The 23424-nt window shown below is 39.3% G+C and overlaps 1 protein-coding gene across 1 annotated transcript in view; it reads left to right on the top strand.

Annotated features, from left to right (window-relative positions):
• The window catches only part of PPTC7 (protein phosphatase targeting COQ7), a 41784-nt gene extending 19079 nt beyond the window's left edge, over positions 1-22705 (top strand). The window contains exons 2-6 of the mRNA XM_059408399.1: positions 6683-6862; positions 12552-12750; positions 15870-15993; positions 17588-17717; positions 18827-22705. Of these exons, the coding sequence (XP_059264382.1) occupies positions 6683-6862; positions 12552-12750; positions 15870-15993; positions 17588-17717; positions 18827-18885 (692 nt within the window). The 3' untranslated portion in view covers positions 18886-22705. The remainder of the gene's footprint in view (positions 1-6682; positions 6863-12551; positions 12751-15869; positions 15994-17587; positions 17718-18826) is intronic.
• Positions 22706-23424: the final 719 nt, after the last annotated feature.

The following is a 23424-nucleotide window of genomic DNA, read 5'->3' as shown; positions in this document are numbered from 1 at the left end:
AAATGGGCTTAGTTCAAAGTCTTTTTCAGGGTGAGCCTTTTGCAGCTACACAGTTAGGTGACCATAAATAATTGGAAAATTGGGATTTTTAAGGTTCCACAATTTCAGCTTACCGAATCTATTTTCCTTCACTTTTTGGCATAGAACAAAGGTATTAATTAAAATTCTCAGTTTAATAAAAAGTTGAATGATTTTTAAAGTACAGTAAAATTTTGTTTTTAGATGTTTATAACCAAAGCAAAGACAAAAATGTGTTAGAAAAATGAAAATTGATATTCCTTTAAGAATTTTTTAATAAAAAGATAGACTTAAATGATGGGAAACACATCGGAATTACCCTTTCTCCTTTTCTCTTAAGTCTTCACTTTAGAAAAACAGTCTCTGGGAAGCTTAACCAAAATATTCTGTGAAAAATTGTAATTATATATTTTCTTTTTTTTTTTTTTTTTTAAGATTTTATTTATTTATTTGACAGAGAGAAATCACAAGTAGATGGAGAGGCAGGCAGAGAGAGAGAGAGAGGGAAGCAGGCTCCCTGCCGAGCAGAGAGCCCGATGCGGGACTCGATCCCAGGACCCTGAGATCATGACCTGAGCCGAAGGCAGCGGCTTAACCACTGAGCCACCCAGGCGCCCCATATTTTCTAATTGATTATCTCTGACTTCACAAAACTGGTATTTCCATGCAAATAGTAGATAAAGAAATTATCTGCACTCTATAGTCTCCTCTCAGCCTTCTGCTTGGCTATTTCAGATATGTAACCATTATCTTAATCTAATAACGGTTTTAATTGGATTTTTGGGTCAAAGGAAACACTTAAGCTAAAGGTATGCTGACAGAATGTCATTAATGGAGACATAAGATGATTACAGTGAGTTAAAGGAAATAACTTCTATATTCAGTATAAACTCTTGGCATTCAAAGACTTCCCAGTTATAAACTCAGCCTACCTTTTCAACTTCATCTCTTTTCATCTCTAAAGAAATTCTGTCATTCTGCCAAACTGGATACTTCCTTGAACTTAATCAGCTATCATATTTGTGATTGTAATTTGATGTCTAGAGTAAGGCGCATTTCACAAGTGAGCTCTTTGGCCAGGAATTCTCATTCCTAAAATCCCCACTTGAATTTATTACTGTCTGTGCTTTCTTTGACCATGTCGTCTACCCCAGTGGTTTCAGTTCCTGATCTTTGTCAAAGATTTGGTGGCCCCGATTGCCTTCCCAGTTGCAGACTCCTAGTTCCTGACTTCATATAGAACATTTCCCTAAAAATGTCCTCCTGGCACCTAAAACTCCGCATACCGCGAGACAGAATTAAATGTCTTCCAAAGGCATTTCCAGCCCTTTCCCAACTGGGGAATCATCTAATCAGTACTCATTCCTTGAAGTCCAGAAATCTACTGATATAAAATACATTGATATCAAGTCCAGGTGTCTTTCTGTATTCATTCCTTTGTATTTCCAGTGATTATTTTATTTTTCTTCTTACCTCTAACCTAAAATCTTGCAGCTGATGCCTGACCTCCAACCTCTTCCCAACCCATTCTCTCCATTGCTATCAGGATTTCCAAAGTACAGATTGTAGGGGTGCCTGGGTGGCTCAGTCGGTTGAGCTTCAGACTCTTGATTTTGGCTCAGGTCATGATCTCAGGGTCCTGGGATCAAGTCCTGCATCGGGCTCTCTGCTTAGCGGGGAGCCTGCTTCCCCCGCTCTCTCTCTGGCTGCCTCTCTGCCTACTTGTGGTCTCTGTCTGTCAAATAAATAAATAAAATCTTAAAAAAAAATTAAGTTCTGGGGCGCCTGGGTGGCTCAGTGGGTTAAGCCTCTACCTTCGGCTCAGGTCATGATCCCAGGGGCCTGGGATCGAGTCCCGCATGGGGCTCTCTGCTCAGCAGGGAGCCTGCTTCTCCTCATCTCTCTCTCTGTCTGTCTCTCTGCCTATTTGTGATCTCTCTCTCTGTCAAATAAATAAATAAAATCTTTAAAAAAAAAAAAAATTAAGTTCTTGGATAGCGATTCTCGGCCCTCCACAGCTTCAGCTCCTGTCCTGCATTTTTCAGCTTCTCAGCACTTAACCCAAACCCCCAGGCACACCTAATTGCCCTCCATTTGTTTTCTGTTACTATTCTCCCTTGCCTGTGGAAATCGGGACTTACCTTGCAAGGCCTAATGTGAATGCTATTTCCTAAGCAAAAGCTTGCTCCATTCCCACAGTGCCCCATGAGCATTAACCATTTGCTCTTAACCTCCCACCCCCCATAGCAGCATTTCTGGGAGCTGTTTGTCTAGTTCCTGCGCGAGTGAATAGTCTTTGCCCAGTAGAAGGCGAGCTTCTCATAGGCAGGATGTGTCTCCCTCAGTTCTCTATTTCCTAATATTTACTCTACCCTTCATTTGCTCTTAGAGATGTTCTGATTCTTTGCTGTTTCGTATCTTTGGTATCTTAAGCAATCTCTCCTTTAACAGTTGTTTTCTTTCCCTTTGAAATGTATTCTGAGTGAAATTTCTCTTTGTATCTGGATTAATTCCACTGTTTAAAAGGTGTTCTCCCTTTGTGGATAGAAGTTTTTGCTTGTTCATGAGAGGAAATACTCATTTCCTTGTAGAAATAACCAATATGAATTAAACTAGGTTTCAAATGTACCTGTGGTAGGTTATTCTGGTTTTAGCCTCATTCTAATCCCAACTATGACTCTTCCTCTTACATAACTTGTTCTTTGTAAGTAAATTATTTATGTATACTAAGGCCTTTTTACCCCACAGCTTTATTGAACACTTTATGTGCTTTTTGAATCTCCTTTTTTCCCTAAAGAGATTTCACCAGTGGAGCTTTGCATGGTATCTTTTTCCCATAGAAAAGCAAACAGGTGCTTGAAAGGTTGCACTCTATTCTGGGAGAAATCTGATTAATGTTGAAGGGCTGTGTCAGGTCAGACTCTCTAACCTGCTGACAGATTATTTAGTGAGTGCCAGGATCAACTCTCAACGTTATCTCAGATTTTAATGGTTTTCTTGTGAAGGGCATTTGTAGATGAAACCACTTTGTATTTAAAATTAATTGTGGCTCTTAGATCAGACACTGTTTAAAGAGAAATTCTTTTCTCAAGCAGGCAGTAATTTGGAAAGAATGAATGATTCATCAGATGGAATTGCAAGGTTTATAATTGCATTCTGTATTTTAACACAAATTGTTGCATTTAAAATAATGGTGAGGACAAGTTGCTTGGCTGGCTCAGTTGGTGGGGCTTGAGGTTCTTGATTCATTGGGTGTAGAAATTACTTAAAAATTAAATCTTTAAAAAATAAAATAAATAATGGTGAGCTCTTACCTCTAATGAAAGGGGTAAAGAACCTCCTATTAAACTACCTTAAATTCTCTTACGAATTTCCAGATATCCTCAAAACTGCTTGAAAAACAGAAAAAAGTAATGCTTCTTCCTGGTAGGGTAGACCTTAGTCATTCCTTACACTTCTCTCTCCCCACCACTGCTACACCCCTGTCCAGTATACCAGTAAGTCCTTCTGTTTCACTGGATCTCAAATCCCTGCATTCTGACTGTACTGCCACCATTTCATGACCAAGCTACTAAGATAGACTCCTGACTCGTCCCCTTTTTCTGCTCTTGCTCTCCACACAGCCAGCAGAAGAATCTGTTTTCTTTCTTATTATTATTAGTTCTGTTTAAACTTTGTGTAATGGCAAATTTCAAATATGTAGCACGTCTCATTCCACTTCAATTCCATTCATGGCCAATCTTGTTTTATCCACTCCTCCGTCACTCCTCCCCCCTATTTTGTAATAATCCCAGGCATCATATCATTTTTTTTAAAGATTTTATTCATTTATTTGACAGAGATCACAAACAGGCAGAGAGGCAGGCAGAGAGAGAGGAAGGGAAGCAGGCTTCCCGCCAAGCAGAGAGCCCGACACGGGACTCGATCCCAGGACCCCGGGACCACGACCTGAGCCGAAAGCAGAGGCTTTAACCCACTGAGCCACCCAGGTGCCCCGCATCATATCATTTTTTAAAAAGATTTATTTATTTTATTTTATTTATTTTTATTTATTTATTTTTAAAGATTTTATTTATTTATTTGACAGAGAGATCACAAGTAGGCAGAGAGGCAGGCAGAGAGAGAGGAAGGGAAGCGGGCTCCCCGCCGAGCAGAGAGAACCCAATGTGGGGCTCGATCCCAGGACTCTGGGATCATGACCTGAGTTGAAGGCAGGGGCTTTACCCCACTGAGCCACCCAGGCACCCCTGGATTTATTTATTTTAGAGCGAGAGTGCAAGTGCCTGGTGAGGGGTTTCTTGCAGAGGGAGAGGGAGAAAAAGTTTAAAACAGACTTCATGTTGAGCACAGAGCCCCACTCAGGGCTCAGTTTCACGACCCTTAGATCATGACCAGAGCTGAAACCGAGAGTGGGGTACTTAACCGACTGTGCCACCAAGGTGTCCCCAGACATATCATTTAATCAACTGATTTGGAACTGCCCCATAATGAAATTTGCCTCCTGGTTGGCCACAAAAGGTAGGGAAAGTTGCTGCCCCGACAGTGATGTTGTCTGTCACCTTCTTTATACTCTGCCCATTATGTTCTCTCGTGTTTTTCAGAATATATTCCATTTCTGCTGAGAAATGCCATCACCAGAAAACCTGTTTCATGTGTTCCTTTCATGTTAAGCCACTTTTTTTCTGGGATGCATTATATAGGCATTTTCCTACTTTTGTACCATATAGGTTCTTTAAAATGTGTGTGAAAAAAAATTTAATAGGGCGCCTGGGTGGCTCAGTGGGTTAAGCCGCTGCCTTCGGCTCAGGTCATGATCTCAGGGTCCTGGGATCGAGTCCCGCATCGGGCTCTCTGCTCAGCAGGAGCCTGCTTCCTCCTCTCTCTCTGCCTGCCTGCCTCTCTGCCTACTTGTGATCTCTCTCTGTAAAATAAATAAATAAAATCTTTAAAAAAAAAAAATTTAATAAAATGTGTATGAAAGTTGAACATGTAAAAAATGCAAATATATGTGTAGGGAGGATGTTTAATGCTCAGCAAGCCTTAAAAATGATAAAATCCCTAAATATTTTTATTATTAAATCAATACATGATCATTATAAAATTAGATTTCAAACTATAGAACAGTATGAGGGAAAAAGCTAAAATCTCCGTTAGTCTACTGATCACTTGCGTCTCTTATTTCTAAAACTACCATTAATACTTACAGATCCTTCCAGAAAGGTTCATACATAGTCACTTAAATCCTTAATATTACATATATATATATATATATATATGATCTTTTAGTTCCCTCAGTTTGTTTTTTTTTTTTTAAGATTTTGTTTATTTGAAAGAGAGAGAGCCTACAAGCAGGCAGAGCAGCAGGCAGAGGGAGAAGGAGGAGTAGACTCCCCATGGAGCAGGGAGCCCGATGTGGGACTTGATCCCAGGACCCTGGGATCATGACCTGAGCCGAAGGCAGCTGCCCAACTGACTGAGCCACCCAGGAGCCCCTCCCTCGGTTTGTTAGAATTTGGTAAACAGAAATTGATTTTAATTTGAACAATTAGCTTAGTGTTTTGCAAGTAGTTGAATAGGATATAGTATGATTTTGACTTTGATGTCTTACTGACTTTTTTTTTAAGATTTTATTTATTTATTTGACAGACAGAGATCACAAGTGGACAGAGAGGCAAGCCAGGAGTGGGGGAAGCAGGCTCCCCACTGAGCAGAGAGCCCGGTGCAGGGTTCCATCCCAGGACCCTGAGATCATGACCTGAGCCGAAGGCAGAGGTTTAACCACTGAGCCCCTGAGGCGCCCCTCTTACTGACTTTTTTGAACACTAGTTTCCTCTTGATGAAGGAGTCTTGGAGGGACTCTGAACTCATCAACAGCTCTAGGGACCCTTGAAAATCTCTGTATCATTGCTGTCCAATAGAAATATAGTATGAACCACACGTATCATTTTAAATTTCCTAGTATTTGCATTAGTTAAAAATAAACAGGTAAAATTAATTTTAATCTTTAGCACATTCCATCCAAAATATTTTGTACTAAGTTTTCAAAATCCAGTGTGTATTTTATTCTTTGAGGACTTATTAATTTGAATCAGCACCATTTCAAAGGCTCAGTCATCAAGTTCGGTAGTGGCTGTTGTATTAGACAGTATAGGCCTGTACAGAAAGGACAGTGGTTGTCTCTGAGGGAGGAGGAAAGAGGATGATATATGTTCTTAATTTTCTTTCTTTATTTCACAGTTACCAAAATTTGAAGTTAGAGTTTGCTGTTTTTGATATTCTGAATGATTGCCAGCTTTGGCTCTGTTGTATTATCACTAGTTTCAGCACAATTTTCATTCTTATAGAATAAAGATGAATAACATAAATACTTCCACACAAAGATGATAATCCTGCTGAAATTGAACTCTTGGCTAGTAGGCAATGCCACCCTGTGGTAGCTCACGTATTTATTTATCAATATATGAAAGATCAGATTCAAAGAAGAAAATGGGGAATAAGAGTATTAGTGTGTAGTTAAATTTCAACACTTTTCATTCTGAATTTCAGGGTAGATGTATGTACTAGTCTGTAATAAAATGAACTGTTAAGAGGAGACAGGGATAAGAATTTGAGAAGTTGGTAAGAATACTCTTTCAATGTAATTTTTGTTCTGTTTTGTTTTTAGGGGTTGCAGATGGTGTAGGAGGGTGGAGAGACTATGGAGTTGATCCATCCCAGTTCTCAGGGACTTTAATGCGGACGTGTGAACGGTTAGTAAAAGAAGGACGGTTCGTCCCAAGTAATCCCATCGGAATCCTCACCACAAGCTACTGTGAGTTGCTGCAAAATAAAGTACCTTTGCTTGGTAAGTAGATAGACTGTGTTTCCCTCAGTAAAGAAGCGCATGAGATGGTTAACAGCAAAACTAAGAAAACCACTTAGCAGCCCAGCTTTTTTTCTGAACTTCTTTACTCAGCAGAGTTTGATAGAGAAGCTATGTGAGCTCACCAGAATATATACTACTGCTCCGAGGGAATATAAATAGGTATGGCCATTTTAGAAAACAGTTTGGAATTATGGAATAAAGTTAAATGTAGAAAGGTAGTATGCCCTAGCAATTCCACTTCTGAGTCTACACCTTAGATTAGAGAAACTCTTGCACATCTGTATATTAAGAGATGGGTATAAGAATGTTCTTGGTAACATTGCTTAGAATAGCAGGAAACTGAGAACCACCTAGAAGTCCACTTACTGTAGAAGAATGCATTTTAAAAAGGAACAGCTTGGGGTGCTAGTGGCTCAGTCAGTTAAGCATCTGTCTTCTGCTCAGGTCGTGATCTCGGGGTCCTGGGATTGAGCCCCGTGTCGGGCTTCCTGTTCAGTGGAGAGTCTGCTTCTCTCTTTCTGCTCCTCCCCACAGCTTGTGTTCTTTCTCTCTCTCTCAAATACAGAAAGAAAAGGAACAACTTAAAGCTGCATTCAATACTCAGGAACATGTTGTTGAGGGAAAATAGAACATTGCAGAGTACCACCCAACAGTCTGATTCCATATTTCAAATTCAAAAACATAAAAAAGAAAAAAAAAAAAAAAAAAAAAAAAAAAAAAAAAAAAAACATAAAAAAGTAAAACCATTTTGTTCAGGGACTCCAAAATAGGATAAAAGAAGAAAGAAAAGTAAGTGATTGTATAATTCAGGATAGTGGTTCTCTCCAGGGGTGGAAGAAAGGGATCTGGTATGTAAAATTAAGTTGGGGAGTTCGAGTTGCAGATCGGCACCCCAGACTGCTAGCAGGGAGCTGATTAGTCTGTGAAATAGCATGGCACAAAATAAATCCCCATTAATCTTGTACTAGACAACTTCCAGGGCGCCTGGGTGGCTCAGTTGTTAAACGTCTGCTTTCGGCTCAGGTCATGATCCCAGGGTCCTGGGATCGAGTCCCACATCAGGCTCCTTGCTCAGCTTCTCCCTCTCCTGCTCCTGTGTTCCCTCTCTTGCTGTCTCTGTCAAATAAATAAATAAAATCTAAAAAAAAAAAAAAAACCTTAACAAATACCTAGTGTGTGTTTATCTGGTATGCTAATGGAGCATTTTTTGGCCAAGCTTCTACATTTCTTTGTTAAATGGTTTCCTGGGAACTTACCCAACAACTTACCCAGCCTTCTGAGCAAGCTTTCAGAAGGGTGTTATTAAGTTTCTGCTAGTTGCCAGGATCTTTCTGGTTACTAGAAGTAGCCTCCCCCCCCGAGTCACTGTCCATATTAAAAATCAACCTCTTTTCAGTGTTAATGGAGTTCTCCACGTTGTAAAATTTTGCCTTCAATTTAAATCTTTTATAAGAAGGGGTTCTTTTCATCACGCTGCCATCTTCTGTCTTTGTGCTGTGACTAATCAGCTTGTTTTCCTTCTATCTGAAGAGAAACCTTGTCTTGAGGTTTCAATATACCGCTTTGTCTTAATCCGCTATTTTGGACATGCAATCTGGAGCTTGCCTGGCACAGTGAAACATCCTAGATTCTGTTTCTAGCACCTCTCTGTCAACTTGCCATATGACTTTGGGCAAACTACTTAACCTCTGACCCTTTTGCTTTGTTTGTTAAATGGAGAGATCTTTTTTTTGTGAAAAGGAGCGGCTCAAAGCTCCATGCAATACTCAGAAACAGGTTGAGGGAAAGCGGACATTGCAGAATATTATCTGATAGTCTGACATCTAACAAAGAGCCTATAGATACAGATTCCAGGTCCCAATTCCTGCCTGTTCCCGTGAGTCCTCTGCCAACATCCCCCTATCCATTTACTATGACTTAGAATAAGCAGTTGGAAAACACCTGCCCTGATTTTGCACTTTGAAAGCTTCGGGGTTTTTTGCTGTGTTTCTTCCTTATCCCTCCTTCCTTTCCTGTTTACTGTCGTATAGCTTGAAGATCTTAAAATAAATTTAAGGACTTATTAGAAGTTTTCTTACACTGAATATTATAATCACTTTTCTCGTAAAAGACATGTTGAAATAATCCTTCATTACTATGTTTGACACATAGACACTTCTCTCACCTAATCTATGTACATACCTCTAAGCTTTTGTAACTAAGTTCAAGCATTTTTTGGCAAAGACAGCCTGCTGAATTTTACTGAACCTCAGATATAATTGCAAATAATGATAACTTTACAAGATTAGGTAATCCTTTAAAAAAAAAGATTTTATTTTATTTATTTGACAGAGAGAGAGACAGCAAGAGAGGGAACACAAGCAGGGGGAGTGGGAGAGTAAGAAGCAGACTTCCCACCAAGCAGGGAGTCTGATGTGGGGCTTGACCCCAGCACCCTGGAATCATGACCTGAGGTGAAGGCAGACACTTTAAAAACTGAGCCACGGAGGCATCCAATCCATTTTCTTTTTTAATCCAGTAATTGCTAAAAAGCCTGTAACACAGTCCAATATAAAGGTCAAACACCTATTTCTTGACAATTTCTAGCTGCTTTTAGATCTGGGTTGACATCACAGGCTAATTGTTAATATGTATTTCCTCAGAAACTCTTAGGTGGAGTTAAGTCTTAGGGAGCCAGCATATCTTAAGAATTTGAGGGGTCAGTCCTAATAAGGTTCTTTCTTTGCTGCACAGAATGTTTCGTAGTAGTTGGCAAAATTAGGGGATATATATTATTAGGATAAAAATATTTCCGTCTTAGCATGAATGATTTGTTTGGGTGCCTGTCTGGGTTTGTCAGTGGTCTGAACATGAGATGCTGTTTTTCTCAGCACTTCTTTTCTTCTTTTCCTGCTTGTTCCTCTCCAAATACATACGAATAATGAGCTCTTCTCCCAGTATTAGGTTCTCAGGGCCTGAGCCATGTGCACACATCAGTTATATGAAGAGGCAGAGGAGAATATATACTCCAAGCCTACATGATTTTGTAAGGCTGGGCTTGTCTTCTTTGGTGCTGCTTTGCATATTAAAGCTCTGTCACTCACAATGACCATTTTGACTCTAACTCAGCGGGTGACAGCCACCGGGGTAGCAAAATGATAGCCTGGGTCTGTCAGTGAGTAATAATGAGTCAACACGAGTCCTTCCTGCCCCAGGATTTTCAAGGCTCTACTACTCATCTGTCATTTTTCCTTCTCAGATGAATCCCATCAGCTTTCAGAAGATCTTTTGTGTGGTGATTCTATTGAAGTGTGCACTGAGTTAAGGAGGAAGGGTAATTGGTGATCTTAACTGTACCATAAGCTGTGCAGTAGGTTATCTGGCAGCACTGCCAGTTAGTTACAGCGCCTTATTCCTCTGATGTTTGATGGCTGGAGACTAGATAGCTTAGCGTTAGGGCATCAGGTTAGATAACAAGGAAATGGAATTTCTGAACATTATGATGAGATAAATGCTTAAATTTAAGGTTTTTTATATTAAGTTATACATTTTCATCATACATCCTTCATCAAGGAAAAATATCAGAAATTAAATTATCCATAATCCCTCCCAGAAAACTATTATTATTTTAGTGATTATGCACCTTGATTTTTTTCTGTGTATGTTTCTGTGTAGAATAATGGTAATAGGAATTGTGAATATACTACCTCATGAGGTAGATTCTTTTGCTTTTATTTCCTATTTTGTTAGGAAAAAACTGTGGCATAGAGAGAATAAGTGACTTTCCCACAGTCACACAGCTAGAAAACAATGGGACCCTGGTATTTAACACAGCTGGCTCCACAGCCTGTTTCTTTTGTTTTGCTTTTAACCGTCATCTTAACAGTTTAGCTTTTGCCTACTATTGGTTTATTTTTTAATTACATTAAATTTCACTTTTTTGGATGTATAATTTAATTTTGATAACATTTCTTATTGAAGGAGACTTAAATACTTAAAATCTTAAATACTAGCTTGAAATCTACTTGTTTCACTTATCTTTCATTTTCAAATATATTTCTCTAATAATCTAAGTGGCCACCAAATAGCTAACACTGTGTGATATAAGTGTTCGATATGATTTAACTAATTTTATCCTCTCAACACTAAGAGGTAGTTATGGTCTCCCTATTTTGTAAATGAGGAAACAGGTCCAAAGAGGTTAAGTAATTTGTCCAGGTCACACAGCTAGTAAGTAAAAGAGCCAGCATTCAGAGGCAGGGAGGCTGACTGCAGAGGTCTGTACTCCTAAGTATTATATGACAACGTGTAGCTTTTTACTCTATGGATGTACTGTAATTTATTTAGCTGATTCCTTAATTTTAGGAGTGAGGTTCTTTTCAGTTCTTGATCTTTTGATCTTAAGCAGTGTTTCTGTATTTATTTTGTTTACATCTCTAGTTGTTTCTTAGGAATTGCTAATCAAAGGGTAAGCATATTTTTTAAGGTTATGTTGCCGTTTAGAAAGTTGTGTAGTGGGGCACCTGGGTGGCCCAGTGATTTAAGCCTCTGCCTTTGGCTCAGGTCATGATCCCAGGGTCCTGGGATTGAGCCCCGCATCGGGCTCTCTGCTCAGCGGGCAGCCTGCTTCACCCACTCTCTCTGCCAGCCTCTCTGTCTACTTGTGATCTCTCTCTCTGTGTCAAATAAATAAATAAAATCTTAAAAAAGAAGAAAAGAAAAAAAGTTGTGTAGTTTAACTATGTTGTCACCGTGGATGACATGGTGACAACCATGTTCCCTGCATTCTTGCCAATACCATGTGGTATCTTTTGACTCTTGTTAAACTAATGGGCAAAATAGCTACTAGTGCGATGATGATTTTTTCATATATTTACAGATTGTTTACATTTACTTCATGGTGAACTGTTTATTTTTCTATTTTGCCTTTTTTTTTTTTCCCTGTAGGTATAGGTTTAAATTTTAGTGCTTGAAAGTAGTGTTACAGGTTGTACATCAGCTTTTCAGTCTCAGGAAGGTCACCTGAGCTGTGGGCTGCAAAGGTACACAGAGCTTTTTGCTCTCTGTGTGGAATGTGGTCTCTTCCCTCTGAACATTAATAGTCTCTGTAAATTGAACAGGATGATTGCACAGGCTACCTGGGAAAATTGGTTTTGTCAATTCGTAGTGACTCAGTCTCCAATGAAGGTTCTTCATGACCTCAACAGATGGAAGTCTGGTTAAAAATTGTAGTTATGTGCCCTGTCTTTAATTTCAGTGAATTTCATGGAGAAGGCTTCCTGCCAATGACTAATGAGAAATGTCAAGAAAACATAACATTCTTATTCTGGCATTTAAGTATTAAAACTTAATATCTCAACAACATGCTTTTGAGCATTTGGCATAGATTATAGTACTACTGAAATGAAATAGTGTGATTAAATACCAGCCATTTTTATTGTTTTCTATCTCTGCAAACGGAAGAATTCAGATTTCAGGGGCCTGCTTCCTATATGTAATATAAATCCCTTTTTCTTTCCCCATCATGTTGACACTGATCAGGTTACTATTGCTAGTTGTTAGAGGTACCAGCATGACTAAGATAAGCAAAGGAGGTTCCAATGTGGCTTTTTGAGGTGATGGGATAAAAATTGTGGATGCAAAGATAGCCTTGGAAGAAAAAATAAATGGAGATCATTTTTGATTCTAGGTAGCAGTACTGCCTGCATCGTGGTGCTGGACAGAACTAGTCACCGCTTACACACAGCAAACCTGGGTGATTCAGGCTTTCTGGTTGTCAGGGGTGGTGAGGTTGTGCACCGATCAGATGAGCAGCAGCATTACTTCAACACTCCATTCCAGCTCTCAATTGCACCACCTGAAGCCGAAGGAGTCGTCCTGAGTGACAGGTAATCTCCCCCCTCTTGGCCATTATGAGTGAGTGGGGCATGGCTGCTCCTCCTCCTGGCCCCTTTAACTACAGTAGAGATAGGCATTTTCAGTTGTCATGTACAATAAGAAGGTCCAAAGAGAATATTCTCATCAAAAGGACCTCTTAGTTTGACTTCAGAAGATATTTTGCAGGCTCTTGCAGCCAAGTTGAATTCAAATAAACACCCAATAATTTGACAAGACTGAAAACACTCTTCAAGCTTATAGAATATCAGTTTTTCATACCAAGACCAACATGGTACATATGGTTATAGTTGTTAAATTGTGCTGGAGAAATGAGTCATTGTCCATGCATGCCACCGCCTGTACAAGATTTCGCATATGTTCGGGAAAAGTTCAAACAGACATCTGCTTTATTTATCAGAACAACTTCCTGATTCTCGGGGCCTTCTATTATGTGCATCAAATAGAACTTTTAAATTGTCAAGACCTTTCCAAGACAATAACTACTTTTTTTAAATCAACTTTTACAGTTTATTTTTTCTAAGATGAAAATACAGAGTGAGGCTAAGCAGTTTCAGATTCCTCTGCCTGTAACAATTTTATAGGACCTGGCACAAACACTGCTGGTGATTCATAAATGTTGTTAAATGGGTAATGAACCTTTTGTAAAAATAGAAGTAGTCTTGCAAGTGTCTATTGTCTCTACTTAATAGTTCTCATTAAGCCAGATCTTGAGTACAAACTAAGATAAAATGATTATTACTGCCATTTTTAAACTGAAATAAGTATATTATGTAATTAGTTATTCAGGATTGTCCATCTAAAGTCTATTGCTGACTCTTAGCTAGAGGGAAGCATTTTTTACTGTCAGATTAGGTATGTTACCATAATTGGAACAATAATTCATTATAGGCCCTTCTCCAGTTGGCTGTAGTATATATCTATCCATATTAGCTACATTGCAGTGAGGAGAAAGCAAAAGCCCAAGGGCTTGGTAGATAGCAAGCTCAGCTAACAGTTGTAGAGAGCAGTGTTTTAATTTTCTTTTATTTGATTCTTGTTTTGGCGTCTGAGTGCTAGAGCTGCTCTGCCGTATCTCACAGCCTATCTTTGGGACTGTGTGGTTAGGGCAGCACTCTGCCTGGCCTGCCAACGAGGTGGAGGTTGCTTCCCCTGGAGCCCACAGACAGCTTGCTAGCATGTGACTTCAGCTCGTGTTTCAGTGCAGTCAAAAGTTTCCAGCGGCACAGTATGTTCAATCAAAATGGGCAAAGCTTCAGCTGGCGGAACACCAAGCTCATGGGTGGGAGTGTTGGGAGAAGAGGACGAACTGTCCAATGGTAGTGAGTCTCACACAGGCAGGATAGCAGAGACACTCCTGAGGAAGAAAAACCTCAGCATAAAATAGAGCTTTGCTGCCAACCTGGTCATTAATCTAAACTTCTAGAATCTGATTTGTTTCCAAAGTCTGAGCAACTGTGAAGTGTCTTGTATTGTTTTTCGTTATTCCACAGAGGGAATCGACCTGGTTTCCACCAGTTTTAGTCTTTTTTCCCCTGCTGCATGAAAGTATTTATTTTCTTTTTTACTTAGTTCCTCTTATCTGTAAAATAGAATTTTAACCTTAATTTACAGGTTTTCCTTTAGTGGCCTTTTCTATAAAGTGTTTGTGGTGTAAATGCGTTAAGTGGAAGTTCCTGGCCAAAGCCCATCACAGCACTGTTAAACGCGCCCCTTCTTTGCTCAGTCAGGAGAGGATGAACCTGAAATTTTCTCAGTGTACTTGGTGTAAATCCCCAGCAGGCATTGGTGGGCTGTTTGTTTTTACGTTTTCTCTTCACATATTTTATAACACGTCAGTGACACAAGTTTTGGGGTCTTTCTGTCAAACTTAGGGAGCTTTGGTTCTGGCTCCTCCTTTCTGGGTCAGTGTGTAAATTTTTTCTTTGCACTTGTTCCCTAATTACAGGTTAAGGCAGACTTTTGGGCATTTCACCATTCCCTCACTTTGGAGGCTTGGATTCAGTGAAGCTGGCCTCTGGAAATGGCTGGGAACCAGCCTTTGAGAGGGCCATTAATTCTTTGACTATATGGTCTTTTCTCCCCACTGGGTGTACATCCCCTATACCCAGTTCTTGTATGTTTTCATCAGGTGTTATCAGAAAAAAGCCTTCCTTCTATCCTTTTTAAAGTTTTATACAAAAAGATGTAGCGAAAAATCTATCTCCTATCCCATCCCAACAGCTTCTCTCCTCAGAGGCAGCCAGTATTATCTGTTTCCTTGTGTCCTTCCAGATTTATTCTCTGCATATAGAAGCAGCTGTATCTATGGGTCTTCCCCCTGCTCCCCCGCCAAACACACCCACACACCACTGTCTGTAGTTCCTTCCTTCATTAGCAATATATTAAGGAGATCCCAGCCACCCCACCCCACCCCCATATGGAGGGTTAGTTACTTTGTTTCTTCATTTATTAGATATTTCTTCAAGACCTGCTGTGTGCCAGACACACTAATAATTTAATACTTACTGTGGTGAGCACTCTTTAAGCTCTGAGAGACACATAGTTCTTACTCTGCCTTACTAGTCCCTAGTAGTCCATACTCGTATGGACAGCTTGCTAGCATGTACGGAATACCATTGTAGTAAGAAATACCATTGTAGGTATTTCGTGTGTATTAATTCTTATGGGATTTGCACGTTCTTATCCATAGCGCTCTGTTGTTCCACTATACTCAGCCTCCTGAGAGCCAGAGTCAAGCCTGCAGGGAACTGATGAGTAGAAAATGAGTAAGAGAGGCTGGAATTTGGCTATAAAGATTTAGGAAATAAAGACTCATTTCTACTAGGATTTTGCATGTTAGTTCTGACTCAGAAAAGAATCCTTTCTTTTAAACCATCTGTGACTAATCATCAAACTTAGTTTTACTTGGTAGAGTCAGTTAAGCTTTTAAAATAGTTATATCAGATTTTTCAAGGTTAAGAATTTCAAAATGGTTTTATTATTGATTCTGTTATTATAAATTAGTTTTTCTTAAAGGCTCATTGCATTGTAATATAGTGCCTGTTGAAAACTTTGAACCTTATCTCTGAAGGCCTCTCCTAACTTTGCCCCTACCCTGTCCTTGTCACAGCCCGGATGCTGCTGATAGCACATCTTTTGATGTCCAGTTAGGAGACATTATTCTGACGGCAACAGATGGACTTTTTGACAACATGCCTGATTATATGATTCTTCAGGAGCTAAAAAAATTAAAGGTAATTAACTCACAGGTTGGTTGATGGAAACAATGGCCCTCTCTGGGCAGCTAAGTTTTACTGGTCCAATTGTATTATCTCTTTTTGTAGTTTTGGAAAAAGCTATATTGCAAATTGAGGAAGACAATGGTTCTGGTCTTTCAAGCAATTGTAAGGGGAAATATTCACAATTGGAGAACTTGAGGGAAAAAGAGGTTTCTCACCCACACCTTTAGTAAAGTGGTAAAGGCTGGAAAGCCCAGATGAGAAATTTCTTGTATTTTTAATGGTATTAGCTCCTGGCTGCCTTAATCCTCTTATTCTTTTAACAAACCCGGCAGGTGTTAAAGTTGGAAAAGACAGGAAATCCCCATACTAGAGCCAGCTGAGGGCAGCAGGCAGCTAGGGGCCTTAATATGACCTGAGCTGTCAGCAGTAACGAAACAGTTCAGATTTGGCCCATACAGAAAGTGGAAGGAAGTGAAAACCAGTTTTTCCATATTTTCCTGGCTTTGAAAAAGTACTAACTCTGGGGGAAATTAGTCTTTTCCTATGTTCTTAACACTAAGCAGTATTGACTGTGAGTAAGTTTCTAAACTTTTTAAGCGGTATTTTCCTCACCTTTAAAATGGGGGGTACCAAAGGTCCTACTTTATAGAGTTGTGGTGAGGATTACCTAAGACCCTGTGTACAAAATCCTTAGTGCCGTGCCGCATCTGTGGGGTGCAGTAAAGGTCAGGTGCTTAGATGGTGCTAGCACTGTGCTCTGTGTGGTGAGGGGGGAGTAGCAGAAGCGTCACATTCCCTCCCCATGTGGAACTTATGTTTCTAGTGGAGGAAGACCGATAATACAAAGAAAGAAATATATGATAAATGTTGGTGGTAGATAAGAAGAAAAATAAAGCAGGGCAAAGGAATAGAGAATAAAGAGGGCTACTCTTTTTAGAAAGATTGGTCAGAGAAGGCCTCTTCGAGGAGGGGACATTGAGGCCTTTTATTATTTATACTGAAACTATTCCAAATCTTAGCATGGTCGAGCTAAAATGGACCTTGTTTCCCATCCCCGTTTTACAGATGAGGAAGTTGAAGCAGCAAGGATAAGGGTATGACTCAAGATTACACAGCTAACCAAGAATCTTTCATCATGATATAAAATTCTAAAGGTATTTTCAGTAGGACAACTGGCAGCTCTTACTTGGAGAGCAAACCGTGGTTGGCCAGGGTTGCATTCCTAAGCAAGGAATCTTTTGAGGTCACCCTAAAGTGCTATCAAAATCTGCCTTTTTAGTCCCGTCCAATTTTAGCAAGAATACCTTAAGAATTCCAAATGAGAAAAACCGCAAAAATGAAAATCCAGACTTTAGAGCCAAAGGCCACCCTAGCAAAGGGTGACATCTGGTTGACATCTTGTGCAGACTCACTAGTGGTCCTGTTCATTTTACTGAAGATGCAATGTTGTATAGTCTTCTCTAACTGTGATAAAACTTAAATGGTGGAAACTGTGGTTAGATAAATGTTACTGTCTCAAAAAATGATATTTGCAAGTAGTACACTTGCATGCCGAAATCATGTGAGGCATCATGGTAAAAATAACTCCATCATCCTTTCATCTTAGAATTCAAATTATGAAAGTATACAGCAGGCGGCAAGAAGCATTGCTGAGCAAGCCCATGAGCTGGCCTATGACCCCAATTATATGTCACCTTTTGCACAGTTTGCATGTGACAACGGATTGAATGTGAGAGGTAAGCATTCCTTAGGAAGGTCATAGGGACTGACTGGGGACATAGTGGGATGGGAGCGTTCTTGGCTGTGGGGTGAGGTAAACTCGAGCACTGGGGTGAGACTGGTGAGGTGTCCTTTTCCAGCTTGTGAGCCCATGGCTTTGAGCAAGGTCAGCAGGCCCTAACACTGGAGGTCAAGAGCAAGTGCATGTCATCATGTCTTCCCCACCGAGGATATCCGCCAGAACTGTACTTTGTTGGCTGTAGAGGCAGGCAAAACCTGAAGCCCTTTATTGCCACCACAGCACTGCTTGGACCTGAGCCCAGAAGGCCTCCAAGTCCTCCTAGAGGCCCTGGACATTCCTAACAGTTTAACATTCTGCCCTTCACGGGTCTGACATTTCACTTCTTCCTTCCCTCTGGCTTTGTGGGACTCGTTGACAATATTTGCCTGCCAAATTACCACAGCAGATTTTGAAGAGGGAAGCAATGTTAAACTGTCCTTGCCTAAAGAGTCCTTCTATCTACTGAACAATATGTAACTTTGGGAACAGGCCAGTAGCTCAGTCTTAGGGCTGGGATGACATGTTGGTGCTGCTATATCAGAACTCATGGATTTGGTCAGTTTCTTGCTGATACAATATTATGACATGTAAAGCATTTCTTAGCCCTCCAGGAAGTATTAAAATAGAAAAAAGCACATGCCATAGCTGTTTGGCAGATTAGAATACAAGACTATTCCTAGTTTCAAAACATTAGATATGTTTGTCCAAATTAGGATTGTGAGTAGAAGCCTGTAACTTTCTCGTCAGGCAGAATTTATCTTAACCAGATTTTGTCTTTACTGTGATTGCTATAAACAGAGGATGTGGTGGCCATTTTAATAGAGCGCCTGTTGTAAAGAAGCAGTGAAGGTTTTTGTTTTTTAAAAAAACAGAACAAAAACTTCGATTGAGTTACATGTAATTTTTTAAAAACAATTCTCTTTATCAAGTGTTTTCTTTTTTCACTAGAACATAACCAAACCTGCCTGAATTGCAAGCATTTGTCTCTTAGTACTTTCTTAGGCTTATATTTTTAATGGACTTTTCCTTTTAAGATCTGTGAAGACATTTTCATTTTCATTTTAGGTGGAAAGCCTGATGACATCACCGTCCTTCTTTCAATAGTGGCTGAGTATACAGACTGACTCGCCTAGGTGTCCACTCTGGCCTTTCCTTTCATCTTCCCAAATTCTCCCCTGCCATGTGTGCTGATCCTGCTGGCAGGACTGTTTCTTTGCCACTGATCTTGATGGCCAGTGATGTAAGCCTTTGCCTGTCTTTTTGAGACCTGGTTGAGATTTTTGTGGAGAACCACTACTGTCGTTCACTAGCTCGTATCTGCCAGCAACTTTGAAGAGATTTGAAGATTGACCTTCACTTCTTACTGTCCTTTCTATGATGGAATGAAGGTTTTCAATGCCAGAATGGCTATTATGTTTTAAAAATGGTTTAAGTATTGAAAATGAGTGATGTTAGTAAAGTGAATTCAAAATTACAGTGTGTAAAAGGGATTTTAAAAGTCTAACACAAATTGTATGTTATGGTACATCTACTAGAAACATACATTATCATCAAAAGAAATGTTACACGTGTACTATACAGTCTTTGTTATGATGATTGGTGTGGCTTTATGTTTTCATTATAAACTCCTATTTTTCAGGGGCTTATAATTCTGCTCTAAAACATTGCTCTGGATTATGAAATCATCATCCCAGGAGCTTTTTGTTAAAAATTGGAAGAAAAATTTAGTTTAGTTCTATGGATGCAAATGTTTTTCTGGTTTTTAAAAGATGCTTAATTGTGCTCCTATGAGGAAAGTTCCGGCAGTTTATTGATTAGTCCAAATTATAGACTTGTGGCCCCAAGGCCGCCTCCTATGCAGGAGGCCTTGGGGAGCCTCCCTACCAGATTTTTTCAATGGAAATATTACCCAAGATTATAAAACTCCTCAAAGCCTAGGAATTTTAATGTTATGGCTGAAATTCCTCCCAGCTTTCTGATAGGAGATCCCTATGTGGGAGCTCTAGGCCCACAGGCCTAATAGGTTGAGAGTGGACAGCTGTAACTTTGAATCTGGTTGGGTTTTGATGTTCCTGCTACTCATAGTCTCCCTCTCAGACCTTTCATTACTAGCCTTGCTTTCCGTAGAGCATGCACCAAATTCAGGGAGTCCGTGTGAAAAGAGTCCTGTGGGCAGTGGCAGCAGCGCAACAGCCCACGAGGAAAACTCCCGGTGATGATCTGACATTTGCATTTGCCCTACACAGAAATTTAGGGGTCCGAATCAAGCTTAATGTTTACAGTTTCCGAATAGCCATCTTGCAGTGTATAGTTTCCTTATAGAACTACCCTGCATTCAGTTCTCCCTTTATCTGCAAGCTCAAACTTATTTTTAAGGTTTATGTATAAGTCAACTGCTGTAAAGATATATATTTTTGGGTCAGTTTTTTTCCTTCATTAACTTGGTGGTAGAAAAGTATATATACTTAGAAATCCTTAAATTAAAGCCATGTTTTATATATAAGTCAGGTAACATTGGTGTATAGATGAGAATGCAATTAAACCTGATGAGGATCTACTGGAGGAGAATACGGAAAGTGTCTTTCTCTAAAGGAGATACTTCTTCCCTGGTTTATTGCATTAAAACTTATGTTTGAGGTTACCTCAACTTGTTTTAAAAGATTTTGTTTTGTGAATTTGTACTGTATATTTGAGTAACTGTCAAGCTTTTGTTTTATTTAAAACTGTTTAACATGTACCATGTACATGTCATTACTATATTTCAATGCATCATGCTTGTAACAGGCATTTCATTTATAATAAGAATGAGTTATTCATTTGTAAGCCGTTCAGTAATTTATCTACTATTCCTAAATTGGCATAATGTTAGATATCTATTTTGAATCACCTTTAATTACATGTCAGAATGCCTTAACTACCCTAACTTGACAAAACAGAATTCTTTGGTAGAAGAGATAAGGGACTGGGCAGGGAGGGCTGGGTGGAGTTACATTCTGTTTAAATAAAGAGTACCCATCGTGCTGCGATAAAACATGGAAGCGTGAGTGGCAAGTGGCAGGGTATTTATTTTGCACAAACTGTTTGCAGTCTCTGTGTATTTAAAAAGTAAAGAAAGTTGCATCCAGAAGGGTTTTGTTAGAAGGAATACATTTATATTTGGGCTGACAATTTCAGTTCTTTTGTTTGGGTTTTTAATTATTTCTGGTCAGAGGTATGTAGCCTTATGATCTGGATATATTTTGCATTAATTTTCCAATGCCTACATTTAATTCCTTGTAAGAGCAGTGCTGGTCAAGTCACTGGCTTTTCTCTGCTCTCATTTAACCCATCAAACACAATCTTTATAAAGCTAGATTGGTGATGTTTTACATGACTCATTTAATCAACTTCGTCTTTTTTAAGAAATGACCATTAGAAATCGACAACATTGGTGTCAGTGATATGAAAATAGTTGGAAAAGAATTTGAGTTTCACAATGGAGCTGACTTTGGACCTGGCCTATAGATTAGTGACACAGAATATTTTCTCTCTTTTCTTTTTGCCCTGTCCTTTGTGTGTGACACAATTAATTTTATGACTGCCAGGGAGTGATGGGGGGGGTGGTGATCAGTTGGAGTGCTGCTTAACAAGTAACACTCCTTCCACTCCCAGTAGTTAGAGGCTCTGCTGGACCCATACTGGAATTTTCCAGGTCACAGAACCCAAGTCTCTGTGGGGTGTGACTGCAATATACCACTTGGTGGGTCTGATTCTGAACTTGATGTGTGTTAATTGCATTTTAAATCAAGCAGAATAAAACACACATATTTGCCTCATGTAGTGGACTTTTATAACAAAGAGAATTTGGATTTCTAATTTACAAATGGCAAATTATCCCTCTCTGGATGCACCAAAGACCAGTAAAGTTTATAGCTTTTCCATCTATATTTATAAAGCAATACTGTATTATAAAAATCAATATTTTTATCACATGCTTGAAATTTTTATTTTATTCTGTTTTAAAATGTGCACTCTAAACATATCAGAACCTTATTTCTTCCTGTGAACTTAAGCTGCCTGCGCACAAAAAAAATTCACTGAATGGATAATGCAGTAGAGTCCATTGGGCTCTTAAAAACTGAAAGAAGAAATGGGGGTAGGGGAGACAAGTTATTTGTCCTGAATTACTGTACTGGCTTGACATGGTTGATAGGTACTAAATCACAAAAGAATCCATTCCAGGTATGCATGTCTGGGGGGTGGGCTGTGTCTAGAGTAGAAACTAGATTTCAAGCTTTGCATGATAGGAGAGTGTCCTCTTCTAGCAGCTGCATTTGTTCCAGATAGAACAGTCGCCTTCAGGACCACGTTTAGTACCACCAACCTACCACATCGAGTAACAAGGCAGAATTGTGGGAATTCACGGAGTCAGTTGTGAGCATTTTGGAGATTGTAAACAAGATTGGCTAGAACTGTAAATGTTTGTACTTTTGAATAAGTTCATGGTTCCTTGTCACCTTATACCAGCTATCTTTGTTAGAAGCTACAGCATCCAATTTCCCTAGAAACTATCACATTTTTGCAGTTAACAAATTTCACAAGATCAAAAAAATCCCCCAAATCTGCTTATAAAATTGAAAATATGAAGCAGAAAAGCATTTGGATTCCATTCATTTAAAAAAATTCTTTGCAAAATTGAATTTCTCAACTAAAAAGCGACAGTGTCCATGTCAAAATTTTAACTGTTAGCAGGTAGTTTGTGGCAAAGATGGCTAAATACTGAAACAAATTTGAATCTGTGTATACTAATGAGCTGCTTTTTTCTGTTGAGACTATCATTATTTGTCTTACCCAAGAGGCAATGACCTGAATTGGATGTCTGAAATATAACTTATGCAGGAATAGTTCTGTAAATACATTTAAATAAACTGTAAAGATATTTAATAAATATAGTATTTATACTAACCTGTGTAACTCCTCTTAATTTGAACTGTTACAGAGTAAGACACCACTCCTTGGCATTTCATTGGTTTCTATATCAAGTCCTCATTTCCAAGCCTCTTAGTCATTCTAGCAGGAACTCAATTTGTAGCTGTCATTTTATCTCTTTTACTAGTTTATCCCCGAGTTCTTTTTCACCAGCTGGTTTACTACATCAGTTTAGCTGCCTCAAAAATTCCATCAAAATGGACTGATAATTGAATGAAAATATAGATGTTTTCCCAACTGAGAAGGCTTTTGCATCTTCCAAATGGTGTGGAATGAAGCCACAAAAAAATCTGGTGTCATTTAAACTTAACATTCTGTATGCAAATTCTAAAACCCAAATTATAGATAATTTAATAGTGTAACTATCTTTTCCAGACCGGTGCTGCACCCAGGCAATTACTGATGACCGTGCCCTCACAACCTATAACCCTCGGCCTGTTTCGGTGAGTGAACCAGAAACTTCACCCTCTGCAAGCTCTATAGTTACTCGAGTATAAATGCTCTCTTTGTCATCATCTGCATCTGTCAGGAATATGTGAAATTCAGTGTTAATCATCACTGTAAGCATAAGATATGTAAATCTTTAGCCTACAGTGTGAAAGGACTTGAAATTATGTGGGCATTGCCAATTTCCACAAAAAGCTTGGTGAAAGCCACTTTCATTCATTGAGGAACATTTTGGGACGAACTTGAGT

The sequence above is a fragment of the Mustela nigripes genome, chromosome 8 (assembly GCF_022355385.1).
Source record: "Mustela nigripes isolate SB6536 chromosome 8, MUSNIG.SB6536, whole genome shotgun sequence".
NCBI lineage: Eukaryota > Metazoa > Chordata > Mammalia > Carnivora > Mustelidae > Mustela > Mustela nigripes.
The sequence above is the reverse complement of the archived record's forward strand: the minus strand, read 5'-3'. Positions and strand labels throughout refer to the sequence as shown.